General features: G+C 43.0%; 1 protein-coding gene across 1 annotated transcript in view; it reads right to left on the bottom strand.

The window, feature by feature from the left end:
• Positions 1–1285: 1285 nt before the first annotated feature.
• Positions 1286–16908, bottom strand: part of LOC130549332 (protein SGT1 homolog) — a 62200-nt gene continuing 46577 nt past the window's right edge. The window contains exons 5-6 of the mRNA XM_057326524.1: positions 4881–4951; positions 1286–4702 (exon numbers count right to left, since the gene is read on the bottom strand). Of these exons, the coding sequence (XP_057182507.1) occupies positions 4617–4702; positions 4881–4951 (157 nt within the window). The 3' untranslated portion in view covers positions 1286–4616. The remainder of the gene's footprint in view (positions 4703–4880; positions 4952–16908) is intronic.

Below are 16908 nucleotides of genomic sequence, written 5' to 3'. Positions count from 1 at the left end.
GTTAATGATGATTTTTCTTGCCCTGTTTTTCACTCTGGAATCGTACAGGTCCTGAAGTGTGGGCAAAGGAGCACCAAAAATCTTCTCAGCACTACAAACTGTCCATTGTAGTCTTCGTAGGTCTGATTTGGTGGCCGAGCCATACCAAACAGTTATTGAAGTGCACAGAACAGATTCGATGACTGCTGAGTAGAACTGGGTCAGTAGCTCCTGTGGTAGGTTGAACTTCCTCAATTGATTGAGGAAGTACAACCTCTGCTGGGCCTTCTTTACAATGGAGTCTATGTGGGACTCCCACTTCAGGTCCTGAGAGATGGTGGAGCCCAGGAACCTGAATGACTCCACAGTATCCACCGTGCTGTCCAGGATGGTGAGGGGGGGAAGTGATGGAGGGTTCCTTCTGAAATCCACTATCATCTCCACTGTCTTGAATGCATTCAGCTCTAAGTTGTTTTGACTGCACCAGGCAGCCAGCTGAGCAACCTCCTTTCTGTAAGCAGATTAATCACCATCTTGAATAATGCCAGTGACTGTGGTGTCATCTGAAACTTTGACAGAAGGGTCTGTAGAGGTGCGTTCTTTTGTGTAGAGTGAAAATAGCAGTGGAGAAAGAACACATCCTTGAGGAGCTCCGGTGCTGATGGTACATGTGCTGGATGTAAATTTTCCCAACCTCACTAGCTGCTGCCTGTTTGACAGGAGAGCTGGGTAAACTTGGGCAGAAGGAGGTCCGGGATTATGGTGTTAAATGCCGAGCTGAAGTCTACAAACAGGATCCTGACGTAAGCCCCTGGTCTGTCTAGGTGTTGTAGGATGTAGTGCAGTACCATGTTTACTGCATCATCCACAGACCTGTTTACTCGGTAAGCAAACTGGAGGGGATCAAGAAGGGGTCTGGTGATGTCCTTCAGGTGGGCCAGTACAAGTCTCTCAAATGACTTCATGACCACAGATGTTAAAGCGACAGGCCTGTAGTCATTAAGTCCAGAGATTTTGGGTTTCTTCTGTACAGGGATGATGGTGGAGCATTTGAAGCATGAAGGGACTTCACACTGTGAAGATGGGCGACAACTGCTCTGCACAGACTTTCAGGCAGGAGGGTGAGACATAGTCTGAGCCTATTGTGCATAATTCTGATCATTTTGTTGATTGTTGTATTTGCACATTGCACTTTGGGCTCTGTTGTACATCCCACTTAGGGCTCTGTTGTACATCCCACTTATAAGAAGTATTCATAGGAATGATATTACCATAGATGTGTTAATAATCAGACCAATGATTGAGTGTTACAACTGAATATATGAAGATGATTTTATGATTTAATGATATAATCTGCATACTTAAGCAATGATTGAGTGTTGTTTGAATTATAAGTATATGTTTAATCATTTTAACCAAGTATAGAACAGATTTCAGCAATACATAATTCAGTGATGTCTTTGAGATCTGTTTAAGGCCTGACCTAGATAAAGTTCAGAAGGTTGAACATGTAGTTCACTTTGTGGCCTGAAAACTGGTACCAACAGGAAAACTTATTTTTAAAAAATCAAGTAAATGTCGACATTCCACCATTATATACAAACCTTGTTGCCTAGAAAATAATAGTGGCAGACGAGAATGATTGGATAATAAAAAATAAAAGATAAAGGGAATTTCCTGATTGGTTTAGGAAAGCACCTCCTTTCCTAAGTTTCACGATAACTGTAGGCTGGAAAACACTTGGTTTTCAGATGACTTGGGACATCTCACTTTGTTTGGCCTGATCAAATAAAGTTAACTCCTTGACACCTGAACCTTCTTTGTCTGAGAGATTTTTTGAACTTCAAGATCGACTTTTACCACATCAAGCCTGGTGTTTTTCTGATCTTTTGTTTGCGGAAAAGCTGGCACACATCCTCTTCGCAGATCCTAAGTGCAGGTTGAGTGTCAAGAGGAGGTGTTAATGGTATAGCAGAGATAGGGTCAGGGCGGGTGTGGCGGGTGAGACTCTGCTTTTCAAAACGACAATAGAAGTCGTTCAGATCCTCAGCCAGTCGTTGATTACCCATAGACTGAGGTGATGATGGCTTGTAGTTGGTAATGTCTTTCAGGCCTTTCCACACTGATGCAGGGTCTTTGGTTGAAAACTGGTTCTTCAGCTTTTCAGAGTAGCTTCTCTTAGCTGCTCTTATCTCCTTTGTCAGTGTGTTTTAGGCCTGTTTATACAAGACTTTGTCCCCACTTCTGTAGGCATCTTCTTTGGCCTGATGAAGCTGTCTCAGTTTCATTGTAAACCATGGTTTGTCATTGTTGCATGTTAAGTGAGTCCTTGTGGGAATACATGTCCTCACAGAAGCTGATGTAGGATGTCACTGTGTCAATTAACTCATCCAGATCAGCGGCTGCAGCTTCAAAGACAATCCAATCCGTGCAGTCGAAACAGGCCTTGCTGCTAATTCTCGCATTAGCATTAGTATCAGCTAAGCGAGTCGGGGAGTTACATGCTTTGTCAGTTCCACCAAGCATGTCTGCGTTTTAGTCCGGAGCACAGCAAGGTTACACTTGTGCCTAATCCGGCTTGTCAGTGATTTATCTTATAACTGCACTACTTTGTAGCTGCATGCCTTTTACTCCCTCCCTTTTCCTCGGAGGAGTGTAAACTTGTTGAGGATGTCACTGCGCCAACTAGGGCCTATACAGTTCTTAAAGTTGGCTCTACAGAGAAATTATATGTTTTTTTTATTCTTGCCGGGTGGTGTAGTTGGTGCTTCCATAGTCTATCACGCCTGTGGCGTTTCCCATAGAGATACCTTGCTCTGTTCTCAGAGAACCGGGGTTACATTAGCAACCTTACGTTTTACAACGTTTTGTATCTTACACTGTCAAACAACTGTTCAGTTCCCCACTGAAATGAAAATAATTGTTAGTAAAAATAATACTACATGATTTTATAAGTACTAATCTATCTAAGTGACCTTTGATGACTTTCCACAGACCCTGTATGCATTAGTGTGCTGGACTTCATGCAGGGCTGCGCATACCTATCAGATATAACATAAAAGTTCCACAAGAGCGTTTTGTAACCACACAGAGCAGTCTGTTCTCTGTCATACACCAATGCTTCTGTGCAGCGCCATGTAAAATCCAACACAACTGATGATTGTGCTACAAGTGAAGCAGTCGTTCTGCACATCTCAACAAACATGCACAACGTAGAAGGCATTAAGGACCCAGGTAACCTATTGAATGATGATGCCGCACGCATCGCAAAGCACCCCACCCACTCCATGAAAAAAAAAGATTGAATTTGCGCAATTTACACGGGATGTCCCACGACGGAAATCCGTATTTATACAGAAAAATCACATCCCTGATTAACGTATCTCAAAAATTTCTTGACATTTTCATTTAACATTTCCAGGATAGAAGTCTTGATTTTACCCTCTTCTACAAATAGATTTGACTAGATTACTCAATTACAGTTCATCGGTGGCATTTGATATTTTAGCTTTCATCACTACTGATATTGGTCTTGCTTCTGTAAAAACATTTTAAAATTTTGAGGAGTGAATGACCCTCCTAAATGCACTAATGCCACTTCAGATCCGCATTAAACAGTCAGTGTAAATACACATTTTTGTGGTTTAATGTTGCTTCAGATTTGGCTTCTGTGCCGCATTTGCTATTTAAAAACACCATCATAGAAAACTAGTAGGGGCTTACACACCCCCTGAATGATTTCATAAGGGGCTTTTTGACCACATGAACGTTTTTGTAGTTCCAGATCAACTTGCCGGAAGTACCCGCTTTTTGTTGTGTTTGCACAGCCGGAACCGACCAGAATTTTAGTTGGGAACGTTTTTGAGGAACACTTTAGCACAGTCTCTGTGCAGGGTGTAAACCAGCAGGATAGGAACGACCTGTGACGTAAGCAAACGCTTATTGGCTGAACTTCTGTTGTTTGGTTGTTTGTCATTGTTGACGGACAAGCTTAAATTGCTTTGTTGTTGAGGGAAAACTTAAGTTCACAAAAGACAGCCCTCTTTACGCGTTCCAAAACTTTGTTCCTAAACTTATTTAGTCAGAAAGCGCCTAATTTTACCAGAACTAATAAGCACAAGTACCTGTTTTTTGTTGTGTTCGCAAAGCCTGAAACTGGAAAGATGTTTTAGTTCAGGAAAACCTTTTGGAGTGTCTTAATTTGCTCCTTTAGAGAAGGGTCTAACAGAGAATAACAGGAACTACCAGAGATGCAAGTGTATGTTGACTGGATGATCGCATGCCATAAAACAGTATTTTAACATGTTACAAGATATAAACATACAAAAAGCTGATTTTAACAGCACTAACTGGTCACCTGAATTTACGTAATTGTTTTTCTCCGTCTCGATGATATTCAATCGCAATATATAGGTCTACAGTACAACACAGTTATCATGAAACAAAAAACACAGTTAACGCCAAATCGTCCTTCAGCTCTTTATGTTTTATAAATGCCACAGTGTCGGTCGGCTTACGTCACTTCATTTGTTTAAAGTAAACTACAACCCCTGTTACTAGTTCCAAAACGTCTTCCCCATAACTACTAATACAAGATCTGATGTCTATTTAAGAGTTAGCAAAAGTGATTTCATAGTTTACATGAAAATCATGGTTGAATTATACGTACTTGCCATTTTCTCCTCACAATGCTGGATCCATGTTTGCAAGCATTCACTGGAACCTTAAAAAATATTGCATTATGAACGTGAATGTAAAAAAATTGACAGTATGTTGTAAAAATAACATGTGTATTTTTTTCGTCATATAATACTTACTCATTATAGGGCATTCACAGAAATACAAATAGTTTAAATACCGTTTAAACTGTACACTTCCAGGTGATGACATTTAACACTTACAATCAAGCTCTTTTGCAGCTGTGAAAACCTGATGAGCAGTGCTGAAGTTTTTAAGGTGATATTCTGCAATTCTGAAACAAAGAAAATAAATCTATAAAATCTATAATATATAAAAAAGATTGCAGTGGATACATGGTTACAGGTAGACAGGCAGAAAGACGGAAAGAACAGACAGAACACAACAGATTTTCACAGAACAAATCGTTTTGAAGCAGGGATGTCCAAGACTAATTAGCTGCTAGTGTTGTCACGATACTGGATTTTCTAACTTCGATTCGATACCTAAAAAAACGATATTTGATACCATTTTCGAAACCACAGGGAAAAAACGTACTCTGTTACTAACGTTACCTCGGTTCCCTGAGATACGGGAACGAGTACTGCGTAGCAGAACGCTATGTGGAAAACTCATTTTTCTCTGATGACTGAAGCTTTTTAACAATGCAGTGAATATTGCACGGCCATTGGTTAGTGCAAAGTAAAACTTTGAACCAATGGAAGCAAAGCTGCACGGACCTATGGCGATGGAGCCCGCCAAACTGGGCGGGGCTTATGGCTATATAAACAGACACATCGCCGCAGTGTCATCAGGTTACTTCGACTGAAGCGACGACCAGCTTCAGCTTGTAAGCACAGCCAGGAATGCAGTACTCGTTCCCGTATCTCAGGGAACTGAGGTTACGTTGGGAACCGAGGTTACGTTAGTAACCAATTACATTCCCTATCGATACTTCATTCGTACTGCGTAGCAGGACGCTATGGGGAACCAATATAATCCCGCCATGCTACAAGAGGAACGATAACACCAGTTTACCCTGGAGCCAGGGCTCGGGGGCCAAGTATGGAGCAGTGGAGCCCTGCGGGAGAGGATGGGGGCAAGCTAAGATGTGGCCCAGTCCGGTTAATCATCCTAATGACAGTGTGCTTGGTGCCAGTGTGGTTGGAAAGCAACCGTCAGTCAGGCGACGTAGTAATTGCCCATGCGTTTAACCGATGCCAGAGCTAGAAGCAGAGCACTTTTAAGCGTTAGGGAACGGAGGTCAACAGACTGCAGAGGTTCAAAGGGATAGCTCTTCAGAGCTCTCAACACTGTGGGCAGATCCCATGTGGGAACAGTGAGGGGGCGAGGAGGGCAGAGCCGCCTGGATCCCTTCAAGAAACGAACAACGAGGTTGTTTGTACCCACCGTTTGGCCTGCTATGGGGGCATGGGAAACCGAAATGGCTGCCACATAGACCTTGAGCGTGGAAGGGGAACGACCCTTATCCAACAGCTCTTGCAGGAAAGACAGTATCAACAATATGTCGCAGGATTCAAGGTCTGTGCCGCAGGCTGTACACCAGGTGGAAAAGACAGATCACTTGAGAGTATAGAGCCGTCTTGCAGACGGTGCTCTAACCTGAGAGATTGTGTTCATGACACTCTCGGGGAGGTCTGTAGGGTCCCATCGAGAGGCCAAAGGTGCATAGCTCACAGCTCAGGCTGGCGGTGCCAAATCGTGTTGCCTGCCTCAGAAAGGACGTCCCGTCTCATGGGAATAGGCCATGGGGCTGCTATCAGCAGCTGAGACAGTTCCGCAACCCAAGGCTGTTTTTTTCCAGAGTGGGGCTACGAACAGCACTTTGTGCGCCTGTTCTCTGATCCGCCTGATCGTCTGTGGTATGAGAGCGATCGGGGGGAAAGCGTAGATGAAAAAAACAGTTTAGTATGGAGCGATTTTAGTCTCATTAATTATTCACGCATAAAGCAAGATACACATATGCGTAAACAGTTTCACATGAATAAAACCTCATTTACGTGCACAAAGTATAAATATACATTTACAAAAAGCAATTCACGTGCGTAAAACAAAACTATTTTCTCATAAAGTACATTTCACAACTGTGCTCTCCGCGTTTATGATTGGTTGAATGGTAAGGTTGAATCTGATTGGCTAAAGAGTACGACAACCCACGTGGGAGGGGTTGCGCTGCCAGGAGAGTCTCAAAAAGCACACACACACACGTCATCCAAGGCGATTCACACGTGAGTGACGATTTGCACATTCAAATAACACGATAAACGTGTACATTTTAAACTTTCGAAATATTTGTGCACAGTCGTATGTTTGCAAAATGTACTTTATGAGAAAATAGTTTTGTTTCACGCACGTGAATTGCTTTTTGTAAATGTATATTTATACTTAGTTTCACATGAATAAAACCTAATTTACGTGCACATTTTGTGCAATCAAACATAAAAAAACAACACCACCAACCAAAAGAATTGATGTTTTAGCATTGTTTAACTGAATATTTTCTTGGTTTAATAAACATTTTAAGTTTAAGATTTTAAATCTTTATTTGGGGGGCCGCAAAGCAATTCACTCTACACAAAGGGGGCCTTACAACAAAAAAGTTTGGGAACCACTGCTGTAGGCTACTGACATGGTGAGAATTAAAACATTTCAATGCTTGTCATTTAAACGCTGGTCAATACACTATTTCGTCACACTTTTATTTAATAACAATGAAACGGTCTATAAACTGCATATTTTGGCAAATATTATGTTTTTTCGTTAACGTCTTCACACAGGCCTCTATTCTAGCTCATTAATAATAATTTATGTTACATTTTCGCCTTGTGCAGTTTACTTTCTCCGGTCTGCGTTCATTTATAATTATAAAAATAGTGATATTGTGTCACATTCGCCCTCACGTATTGGCTGAGTATATGTGTGTAGGCCTTCTGTTTTCGCTTTGCATCATTCATTTCTGGTTTAGCTGCTTGTCACAGGATTTACACGCACTCAGAGCAAGCCTCGAACTGTTAATCAGTCCACACCGGCTTAGAAGACGGACATGCTAACGAGGAGGCTACGCTCCCCTATGGTCCTCATAGGCATATTGAAGTAGTTGGTGTAAACTGCCCACTCCTGCGTGATCAATGTGATCTGTAAATGGTTTTCACTGACGCACAAGTAGCATATTTTTGTGTAAAATGATCGCTCATGGTAAACTTTGTAAATTAGCTTAAAATCAAAAACAATTGTACACTTTGAAAACGAATATTACATTAAAGTTTCTGCCCGCATTGGCTTTAAACACGCTGTTGCACGTTCAAAATGTTAACAGTTTTGTTTTACTTTGTGATATGTTAAATGAAGACTAATTGAGAAATTTAATATTGAACTTCATTGCGTTTGCACTGTGGTGGAAATGAGATTATCCTTAAATAAGGATGCATTTATTATAAAAGCTTGCCCGCGAATAGGGACGTATTAAACTGTGGTTATGGAACTTTTTAAAAACAATCAAACGGTTCAACAGTTTGCTCATATAAGGACAGAAAAGACATGGTTTTTTTTATTATAATAGTGTGTTCTTATAACTACCAGGAATATGCAGCCGCTTTAGACTTTATCCTTAAACATTATCCTTATATGATCCTCTGTGATCATAACACGTTTGTTCTAATGGTTTTTGTTCTAATGATTGAATGATTACTTCACTATGTCCTGCATTTGGCTCAATTATCCGCCTATATCGCTTTTTTGTTATAGTATAAACGTGAATAACTCTTGTTTTAATCTTTAATGTGTTGCCTCCTGTCATTTTTCACATTGAATTTCACTGTTTCACAGTAAATGTGGTTAAATACTGAAGGTGCAAACTCTCCCTTTGCGCCTCCTGGTGGAAATTTCGCAAACTAGTTTCAAAAAAGTAACACTAACACGACGTGATGACATCACAAATATGCTAATTAGTTTGTGACGTCACCAGCTCCACAAGTGTGTCAAAGGCAGGAGACGAGCAGTGCATAAGTAGATCAAGTGCTTATGATAGACACGTGTCTCATTTCAGTAATTGGTGGAGAGACGGATAAAAAGCCAGCACAACCAGAGGACAGTGAGAGAGAGAGAGAGAGAGAGCGGCTGGAAACTCGAGAGAAAGAGAAGTCAGCAGCAGCTGAGGAAAACTATGACCGTATCTTTGGACGTATTTTAATTTGTTGTTTTGTAATAGGACGCACTGTGAGTGTCCATGTGTTGGAATTAAATAAAACATTGAGTTCCCAGCCAGGCCAAGCCTGTATCCTTCATTCTATACAAAGAACCTCACTACACTGGTGCCGAAACCCGGGAAGGAAGGAGAACGCCGCTGCCATCATACAGTCTCAGCCAGGATTGCCGTTTGCGGAGGTCATCCAATCGCTAGCGGGTCTTCATTAAGAACACCACCAGGCTCTGCTGGGCCTGAGAGAAGACCAGGAGAGGCGATTCCAGGCCTTCGTTCAAGCACAGCATGAAGATTGCGAGTTGTTCCGGAGCTGGATGGTCCGGGAGGATTGCACCACGGGAGCGCCATCAGCCCACGCCCTATCGCCATCTGTGCCGCTTCAAAGATGGGGCCTCAGGACGACCCGGAGGCTTTCATCGACCTCTTTGAGAAGTCTGCGGAAGCATCTGGCTGGGCCCAGCAAGACTGTCCAGTGCGACTCATCCACTTGCTGTCTTGGGAAGCGCAGCTAGCCGCCCAACAGCTGCCAGTCCAGAACCTCCTGGTCTACACGGACCTCAAGCGCGCTATTCTCCAGTGGGTCGGCCTGAGCCCTGAGCAGCACCGCTTCCGGTCTGGAGACCTTGGGGATACGGGCCAGCCGCTTTTGATGGCACAACAGCCCCGGGAAACCTGCCGCAGATGGCCGACGAGAGCAAAGTTGAGGACGTCGTCAAGAAGGTGGTGCTGGAACAGTTTGTGGCTCGGCTGCCGTGGACGACCACCCAGTGGGTCCAGTGCCACCGCCTGACGTCGCTAAGTGACGCCATCCAACTGGCTGAGGACCAGATGGTGGCGTGCTCCGCGGTCGGCGAACCCCTACCATCTCTCTCTTTCTCTTCCCCATCCTCGCTATCTTTCCCTTCTTTCAATAAATCTATCCTTTTGCCCAGGTCCCGAGGAAATCTCCCACTGCGCCAACCTCTTCAGTGGAGACCAAGTCAAGGAACGGGACTGGTGACGGCAATAAAGGCGCCACCTAGAGGGGTGGGCTCACCCCGCAGCGGCTCCGACATAGCTCACATCCCTCCGCCCTCTATTCACCAAGTCCTTGGCCCACTTCCTGCCACTACAGCGGCGGGGAAGCCTGGGCCGATCTGTTGGCGTTGCGGGGACCCGGATCATTTTGTTGATCGCTGTCCAGTGATGGAGGTGGGGACACTGATCTGGGTCCAAGATGCCCCACAGGCTGCCACCGATCAAGCTGGCCTGTACCAAGGACCAGTGAGTATTAAGCGGGGTACGTATCAGGCGTTGGTGGATTCAGGATGTAACTAAACCTCAATTCATCAAAGCCTGATTTAAACGGAGGCATTGGATACAAGCTGCATGGTTAAGGTAAGGTGCGTGCACGGGGATGTGGTGTACTATCCCTTATTGGCAATGGCTATACAATCTAGGTCCGGAGCATCGACGGGCAGCTTCTCCAACCAACTCAACCGCTCTCCTATCCTTATTTTGCCATTTTAAAAGACAGGTTGTATCGAGTGACCCAAGACGCTCAGTCAAAGCAGGATACAACCCAATTAGTCATACCAAAGAGCAGTCGGGAAATGCTTTTCAAGGCAGCTCACTGAAATTTGATGGCCGGACATTTAGGGCACGCAGCAACACTGAATCGTCTAATGACCTGATTTTTTTGGCCGGGCATTCACGAAACCGTGCGCAGGTGGTGCGCGTCTTGTCCTGAATGTCAATTGGTAAACCCACCAGCCACCCCAAAAGCACCTCTGTGCCCTCTCCCTCTTATGCAGGTTTCCTTCGAGAGAATTAGTATGGACCTGATTGGGCCATTAGAACGATCTGCATGGGGGCATCACTGTGCAATAGTTATAGTAGATTATGCAACGTGATATTCGGAAGCAGTGGCACTCTGCAGCATTTTTAGCGAAAAGTGTTGCGGATGCCCTGTTTCAGTTAATCTCCCGCGTGGGAATCCCAAAAGAAGTTGTCACGGATCAAGGCACAGCGTTTATGTCACGGACCCTCTGTGAATTTAACGGATTATTGGACATTAAGTCGATCCGTAGCAGTGTCTATCACCCACAAACGGAAGGTCTGGTCGAACGATTTAACCGCACGTTAAAAACCATGATCAAGAAGTTTGTTCACGTAGATGCCAAAAATTGGGATAGATGGCTGGAACCCCTGTTATTCGCCGTGAGTGAGGTCCCCTCTACTGGGTTTTCCCCCTTCGAGCTTCTCTATGGATGTCAGCCCCGCTGGGTGTTGGACGTTCTAAGGGAAAGTTGGTAAGACGGACCTTCAGACAGCAAAAACGAAATTCAGTCCTAGACCTGAGAAAAAAAACTACACACTTTGGGGCGGCTATTGATGGATAATTTGTTACAGGCTCAGGACAAAGTCGGATATATAACAAGGGAACCAGATTACGCAAATTTGCACCGGGAGAGAAAGTACTTGTATAACTCGTCTAGTTCTAAGTTACTCGCCAAGTTGCAAGGACCCTTTGAGGTCACACGACGAGTAGGGGATCTTAATTATGAGGTGGTACGGTCAGACAGGAGCGGGGAACATCAAATATACCACCTCAATCTCCACAAAAAGAGGTCAGTCAGTGAGTCAGTGATGCTGGCGGCGGTGGTGACTAGAGAGGAAGATCTCATTCGCTCGTGCTGGCCCCAGGAGATCACCTCTCGCCCTCCCAGCTCACTGACGTGACCAACTTACAAGCGGAATTTGCAGATGTGCTCTCGCCCCTGCCTGGCCGCACCAACCTTATTCAGCACCACATTGAGACTGAGTTGGGCGTGGTAGTGCGTAGCTGGCCATATTGTTTACCTGAACACAAGAAAAAAATGGTTCAGACTGAATTAAGAGGCGATCCTGGATATGGGAGTAATAGAGGAATCCAAACGTGATTGGGCGAGCCCGATAGTTTTAGTAGCTAAAACGGACTGCTCTGCTTGATTCTGCGTGGATTATCGCAAGGTGAATGCTGTGTTGAAGTTCGACGTGTATCCAATGCCGCGGGATGATGAATTGCTTGATCGGCTCGATTTTATTCGACACTGGATTTAAAAAAGGATATTGGCAGATCCCCTTATTGCCTATATCCAAAGAAAAGACAGCCTTCACAACGCCTTTTGGATTACACCAATTTGTTACCCTTCCTTTTGGGTTGTTCAGGGCTTCCGCCATCTTACAGCGCCTCATGGAACGGACACTCAGCCCACATGCTGCATATGCCGCTGCCTATTTAGATGATATTATCATCAATAGTAATGACTGGCAGCGTTATATGCAGCATCTGAGAGCGGTTCTGAGGTCGCTGAGAGGGGCCGGACTAACGGCTAACCCGAAAAAGTGCAGTAGGGCATGTGGAGGTCCACTTGGGACACGGTCAGGTCAGTCCCCAAATAGATAAGACCGCAGCAGTTGCAACCTGTCCGAGGCCCAAGACCACAAAAGAGGTGAGGCAGTTCCTGGGGCTGGCGGGATATTATAGAAGGTTTGTGCCTAATTTTTCAGACCTCACCAGCCCGCTGACTGACCTCACTAAAAAGGAAGCACCAGATCCGGTCCAGTGGACGGAGCAGTGCCAGCAGGCTTTCACCCAGGTAAAGGCTGACCTGTGTGGCGGCCCTCTATTGAACAACCCTGATTTTTCTCTCCCTTTTCTCTTGCAGTCTGATGCGTTGGATCGACGGCTTGGAGCGGTCCTGTCCCAGGAGATAGAGGGTGAGGAACGGGCGGTGCTGTGCATCAGTCGTAAGCTCTCAAAGAGAGAGATTGAAATGTCTTCACTCTGCTGAAGGATTTTAACGTCGTCCACATTTATACCGTAAGACATTATTGAATCTAAAGTATGATTACGAAGGTGAGTGGGTCCTGACACATGTTGACTAATGCCCATGGAGTTAAGAGTGTCTTTGAAAGCCATTCCTAAGGCATCTGTATCGTTATCTACATGAATGTTAAAGTCACCAAGACAAGGACTCTATCTGCGGCCAGTACTAGTTCTGATAAGAACCCACCAAATTCTTTAATAAAATCTGTGTTGTGCCCTGGAGGCCTATATACAATAGCCAGAATAAATAAATAAAATGTTTTATCCTTCGTATTAGGTGTTGAAACATGAAGTACCATGACTTCAAAAGAATTGTATTTAGAGTTAGACTTCTGGGAAATGCTAATAGAGTTATTGTAAAGTGCTGTGACACCTCCCCCTCTGCCTTTTAGACAAGGTTCATGTTTATAATAATAATCTTGGGGGACAGATTCATTTAAAGTAATATAATCATCTGGTTTTAGTCATGTTTCTGTCAAACAGAGCATGTCTAATTTATCTGTTATCATATCGTTAACAAAAAGTGCTTTATTAGAAAGAGATCTAATATTTAGCAATCCGAGTCGTAACAGTTGATTATCTGTATTTTGTTCATGTTTAATTTGTTTAACGTTTATTAAATCAATTTCAAGAGGTTTACGCATTATTTTATTTTTGCTAATCCGGGGGACAGACACAATCTCTATTTTATGATGTTCGGGAGAAGGGATTATTACATGTTGTACATTTTGTGTATTCTGCGATGTGAGACGGCAAGCAGACAGTTGGTTAAGCCATTCTGTCTGCTCCCTGACCTGGGCCCCAGCGAGTCAAGCTTTAGCATTAGCCTTATTAAGACTTTTTGCCATATTTCTAGACAGGATGGAAGCCCCAGCCCAGGAGGGATGGAGACCATCTCGTTTCAACAGGTCAGGTCTGCCCTCAAAACTCTTCCAGTTATTTATAAAAACTATATCATTCTGCAGGCACCACTCAAGACAACCAGCCATTTAGTGATGATAATCTTCTATAAATCTCATTACCACGATAAGCAGTGAGGGGACCAGAGAATTAAGCAAAATCTCAAGTAAAGACAGTGCAGTTTTAAAGAGACATGAGCCAATAGCGTTTGAGTGTGAGCTCTGTCAGAGCGTTTCCTTGGTTGAATGTACTGAATGAATACGCCCTTCACTGAACGAACAAGTCAATGGTCAAAATGAGACTGACTGAACTGGTACATGTCGTTCATGGTATAATATTCTCTGTGTTGCACAATGCATATCCAGTAGTTACTGAACTTTTCTGAAAAATAAAGGTAATGACCTGGTTTAATTTAATTCTAAGGTAAAGTAAATTATGTCAAAACAGTTAAATCTTTGTATGGAACATTTAATTACACCATTTAAATTAGTTAAACCTAGACTATGACTATGTAGACTATGTAATAATGTAGATTTTGTCGACTAAAACTAAAATGATGGGGATGACTAAAATATGACTAAAACTAAATTGCATTTTAGTGTTTAAGACTATGACTAAACCTAAATCAAAATTTCCTGTCAAAATTAACACTCGGTGACAAACCTGCAGTACAGAAGGTTCAGTTAAGCCTTAAAATGTTAAAATTGTATGTGCAACAAAAAAGTAACTGAATTGTTAATATTTTGAAAATAAATGTTATTTGAATTTCAGTTTCATTTTTTAATTTTGTTCAAAATATCAAGATGTGTATCGTATCGTGAACCCAGCATCGAGATATGTACCGTACCGTGAGCTGAGTATATTGTTACACCCCTATAAATGACCAATTTTTTTGGGAGCAATCCCCTGGCGTTAGATAGCTGAGCCCAACATGCTTTCTTTAGTTATATGATGTTGCTTTTGGTGCTAAATAAATGTTTGTTTGGAACATGTCCCTACCCCTTTTTGGAAGAAAATAACAAATTCTTGCGGTAGGTGTGTATTGTTTACAGGCCATTAACTTCTAAAACTCATGGAAAATGCAGGATGTGTCACTTTCTCACCATGTCTCGTTGCTCACACTCGAGTTATTTGTGTAAGACAGAGAGCTGCGACTCCAGATGTGTGCATCATCTGTGCTCTCGCCGCTTGCTTGTGCATCTAGTGTCCAAGCACGTAAACCAATGAACGAGTAGGAATAAACTGTTTCTAAGTGTAATGCACAGCAACAGACAAATGATCTTCTCCAAATGACAGTTTTTAAACCACATAGCCTACTGTGAGAGCTGGAGTAAAAAAGCGGAGTAGCCAATGGACGCACCGCCCACTATATAGCCTATAAATATTCCCAACGAGTTATTACAGAAACTATTTATTAAAGTGCTGCGTCTGATCTCCCTCTTTTGTTGCAGTACAAGAGCTGGCTGTAACCAAGGGAAGACACAAAGTTCACACGAGACTAATGTGCAATTTGATTTCATCGTTTGTAAATATCAAATCAAATGTTATTAATTAGGCATATCCATATTTAATATATTTTAATGATTCCCTGCGTGTTTTGGTTTGTCTGTATTCTGTGGTGGACATTGGCTACAGTATAATAGCATTATTCAGTTAGACTTGGCGCAGTGATATGAAACTGTAAGATGGTTGACAGATCTGGAACTACTTTATAGATGTTCGTTTCCTGAAAAACAATGCACACCCTTAGAACGTTCACCAGCCAATCACAATGAGGCATTCAACAGCCCCCTTGGTATAATCAATAATAACCAATAAGCTTAGTTTATCATTTTTGTGCATGCTATACGGTGCCAAATTAATGTTTCTTTAAAAAAAAACATTTTTTAATCAAGGAGCACAGGTGTTCCTAAAAAAAATTAAGTAACCATAGAGCCCTGTTGGTTACAATAGAAGTGAATGGGAGGCTGTGCTGTTCTGTTAACAATTTTTTTCAAAATATATTTTGTGTTCTGCAGAAGAAAGTCATACAGGTGTCATGACTTTGCCTAGTCTATTCTTGGTCTTGTGGCAGAGTCATGGCAAAGCCTTAGGTTTTATGTGGAGAGAGAGATCTTGACCTTTTTTCCGTACCCTCTCCGGTCCTCGTCTCTGTTCCCGCCATCTCGTTTCCTCGTTTGTCTCATTACCCACACCAGCCCATTGTTACCGTCCTTTGTTAGTCTCCCTATTTAATGCCCCTGTGTTTGCTGTCCTGTGCTGAATCGTTTTGTATATTCCCCATGTTATGCTCGTGTTCCTATTACCTTGCCTCGTGATTGTCTGTGGATTACCTTGCCTTGTTTTGTACGTTGTGTCGTTGTTCTGGATTATTGTTTATCCCCCCCCCTCGAGAGAAGTGTTTGTTTTTGAGTTCGTGTTATAGTTATCGTGTCCTGTTTTCCCCACAGTGGGTTTTTGTTTTCTGTTTTGTCGGTCTTCATTAAAGTCTTGTGTTAACCCCTTCACTGCCTGCCTGCGCTTGGGTTCTTCCCCACTCAAACTGTGACACCTGCCTTTCCGCGTAAATGTCAAAAGGCACAGATGTTATTGGCAGAGAAGACGGCTGATCGAGTTTATCATGACTTAACGAAAGGTTAGAAGTGTTTCCCGCACACCCTTTTTCTATGAGCTTGGTGTGAGTCTGTGTGCAAGCTCTCACCCTCCCTACTGTGTAACTCTGTGTAACAGCAACAGTTCTACAATAAAACTATCACTTGCATTTAAAATAAAAAAGTGCTCATAACACAACAACACATCGATGAGAAGAGCAACCGCAGTAAAGGATATGCGCTGCATGAGACAAACAAGTAATATAGCCAAAGTCACCTCATACACGCTCTGAAATGTAAATGTATGGTGATTTTGTCAGACGGTGTCGCGTTTATAAATCTGGGCCTGTATTTATCAAGCTTCTGAGAATTACTCACAAGAACACTGATAAGAATTGACTTAAGAGTAAAAAAATTGTGCTCAATGCTGCACTTAAAAGTTGGTTGGTTGGCTCTGTCCCTGCCACCTTTACAAAGGTTTAGCCCTTTTGGGATCTCTAAAGGAGGGAGTAGAAGACAACTTCATCCGGACTCCTAAGTTTGTGCCAGGCTGCGGCCTCGTCTTTCCAGATACATCAAAATGGTTCTCCCTGATCACTTCCAGCCAAGATCAACTGGAGCCTCAACAAACTGCATCAGGACACTTTCTTTCTTTTGATGGGAAAGACATGCAAGTATCATACTTAGTC

This window comes from Triplophysa rosa, unplaced genomic scaffold (genome assembly GCF_024868665.1).
Source record: "Triplophysa rosa unplaced genomic scaffold, Trosa_1v2 scaffold100_ERROPOS85584, whole genome shotgun sequence".
In the NCBI taxonomy this organism is placed as follows: Eukaryota; Metazoa; Chordata; class Actinopteri; order Cypriniformes; family Nemacheilidae; genus Triplophysa; species Triplophysa rosa.
Note: the sequence above shows the minus strand (reverse complement) of the source record. Positions and strands in the feature narration are given on the sequence as shown.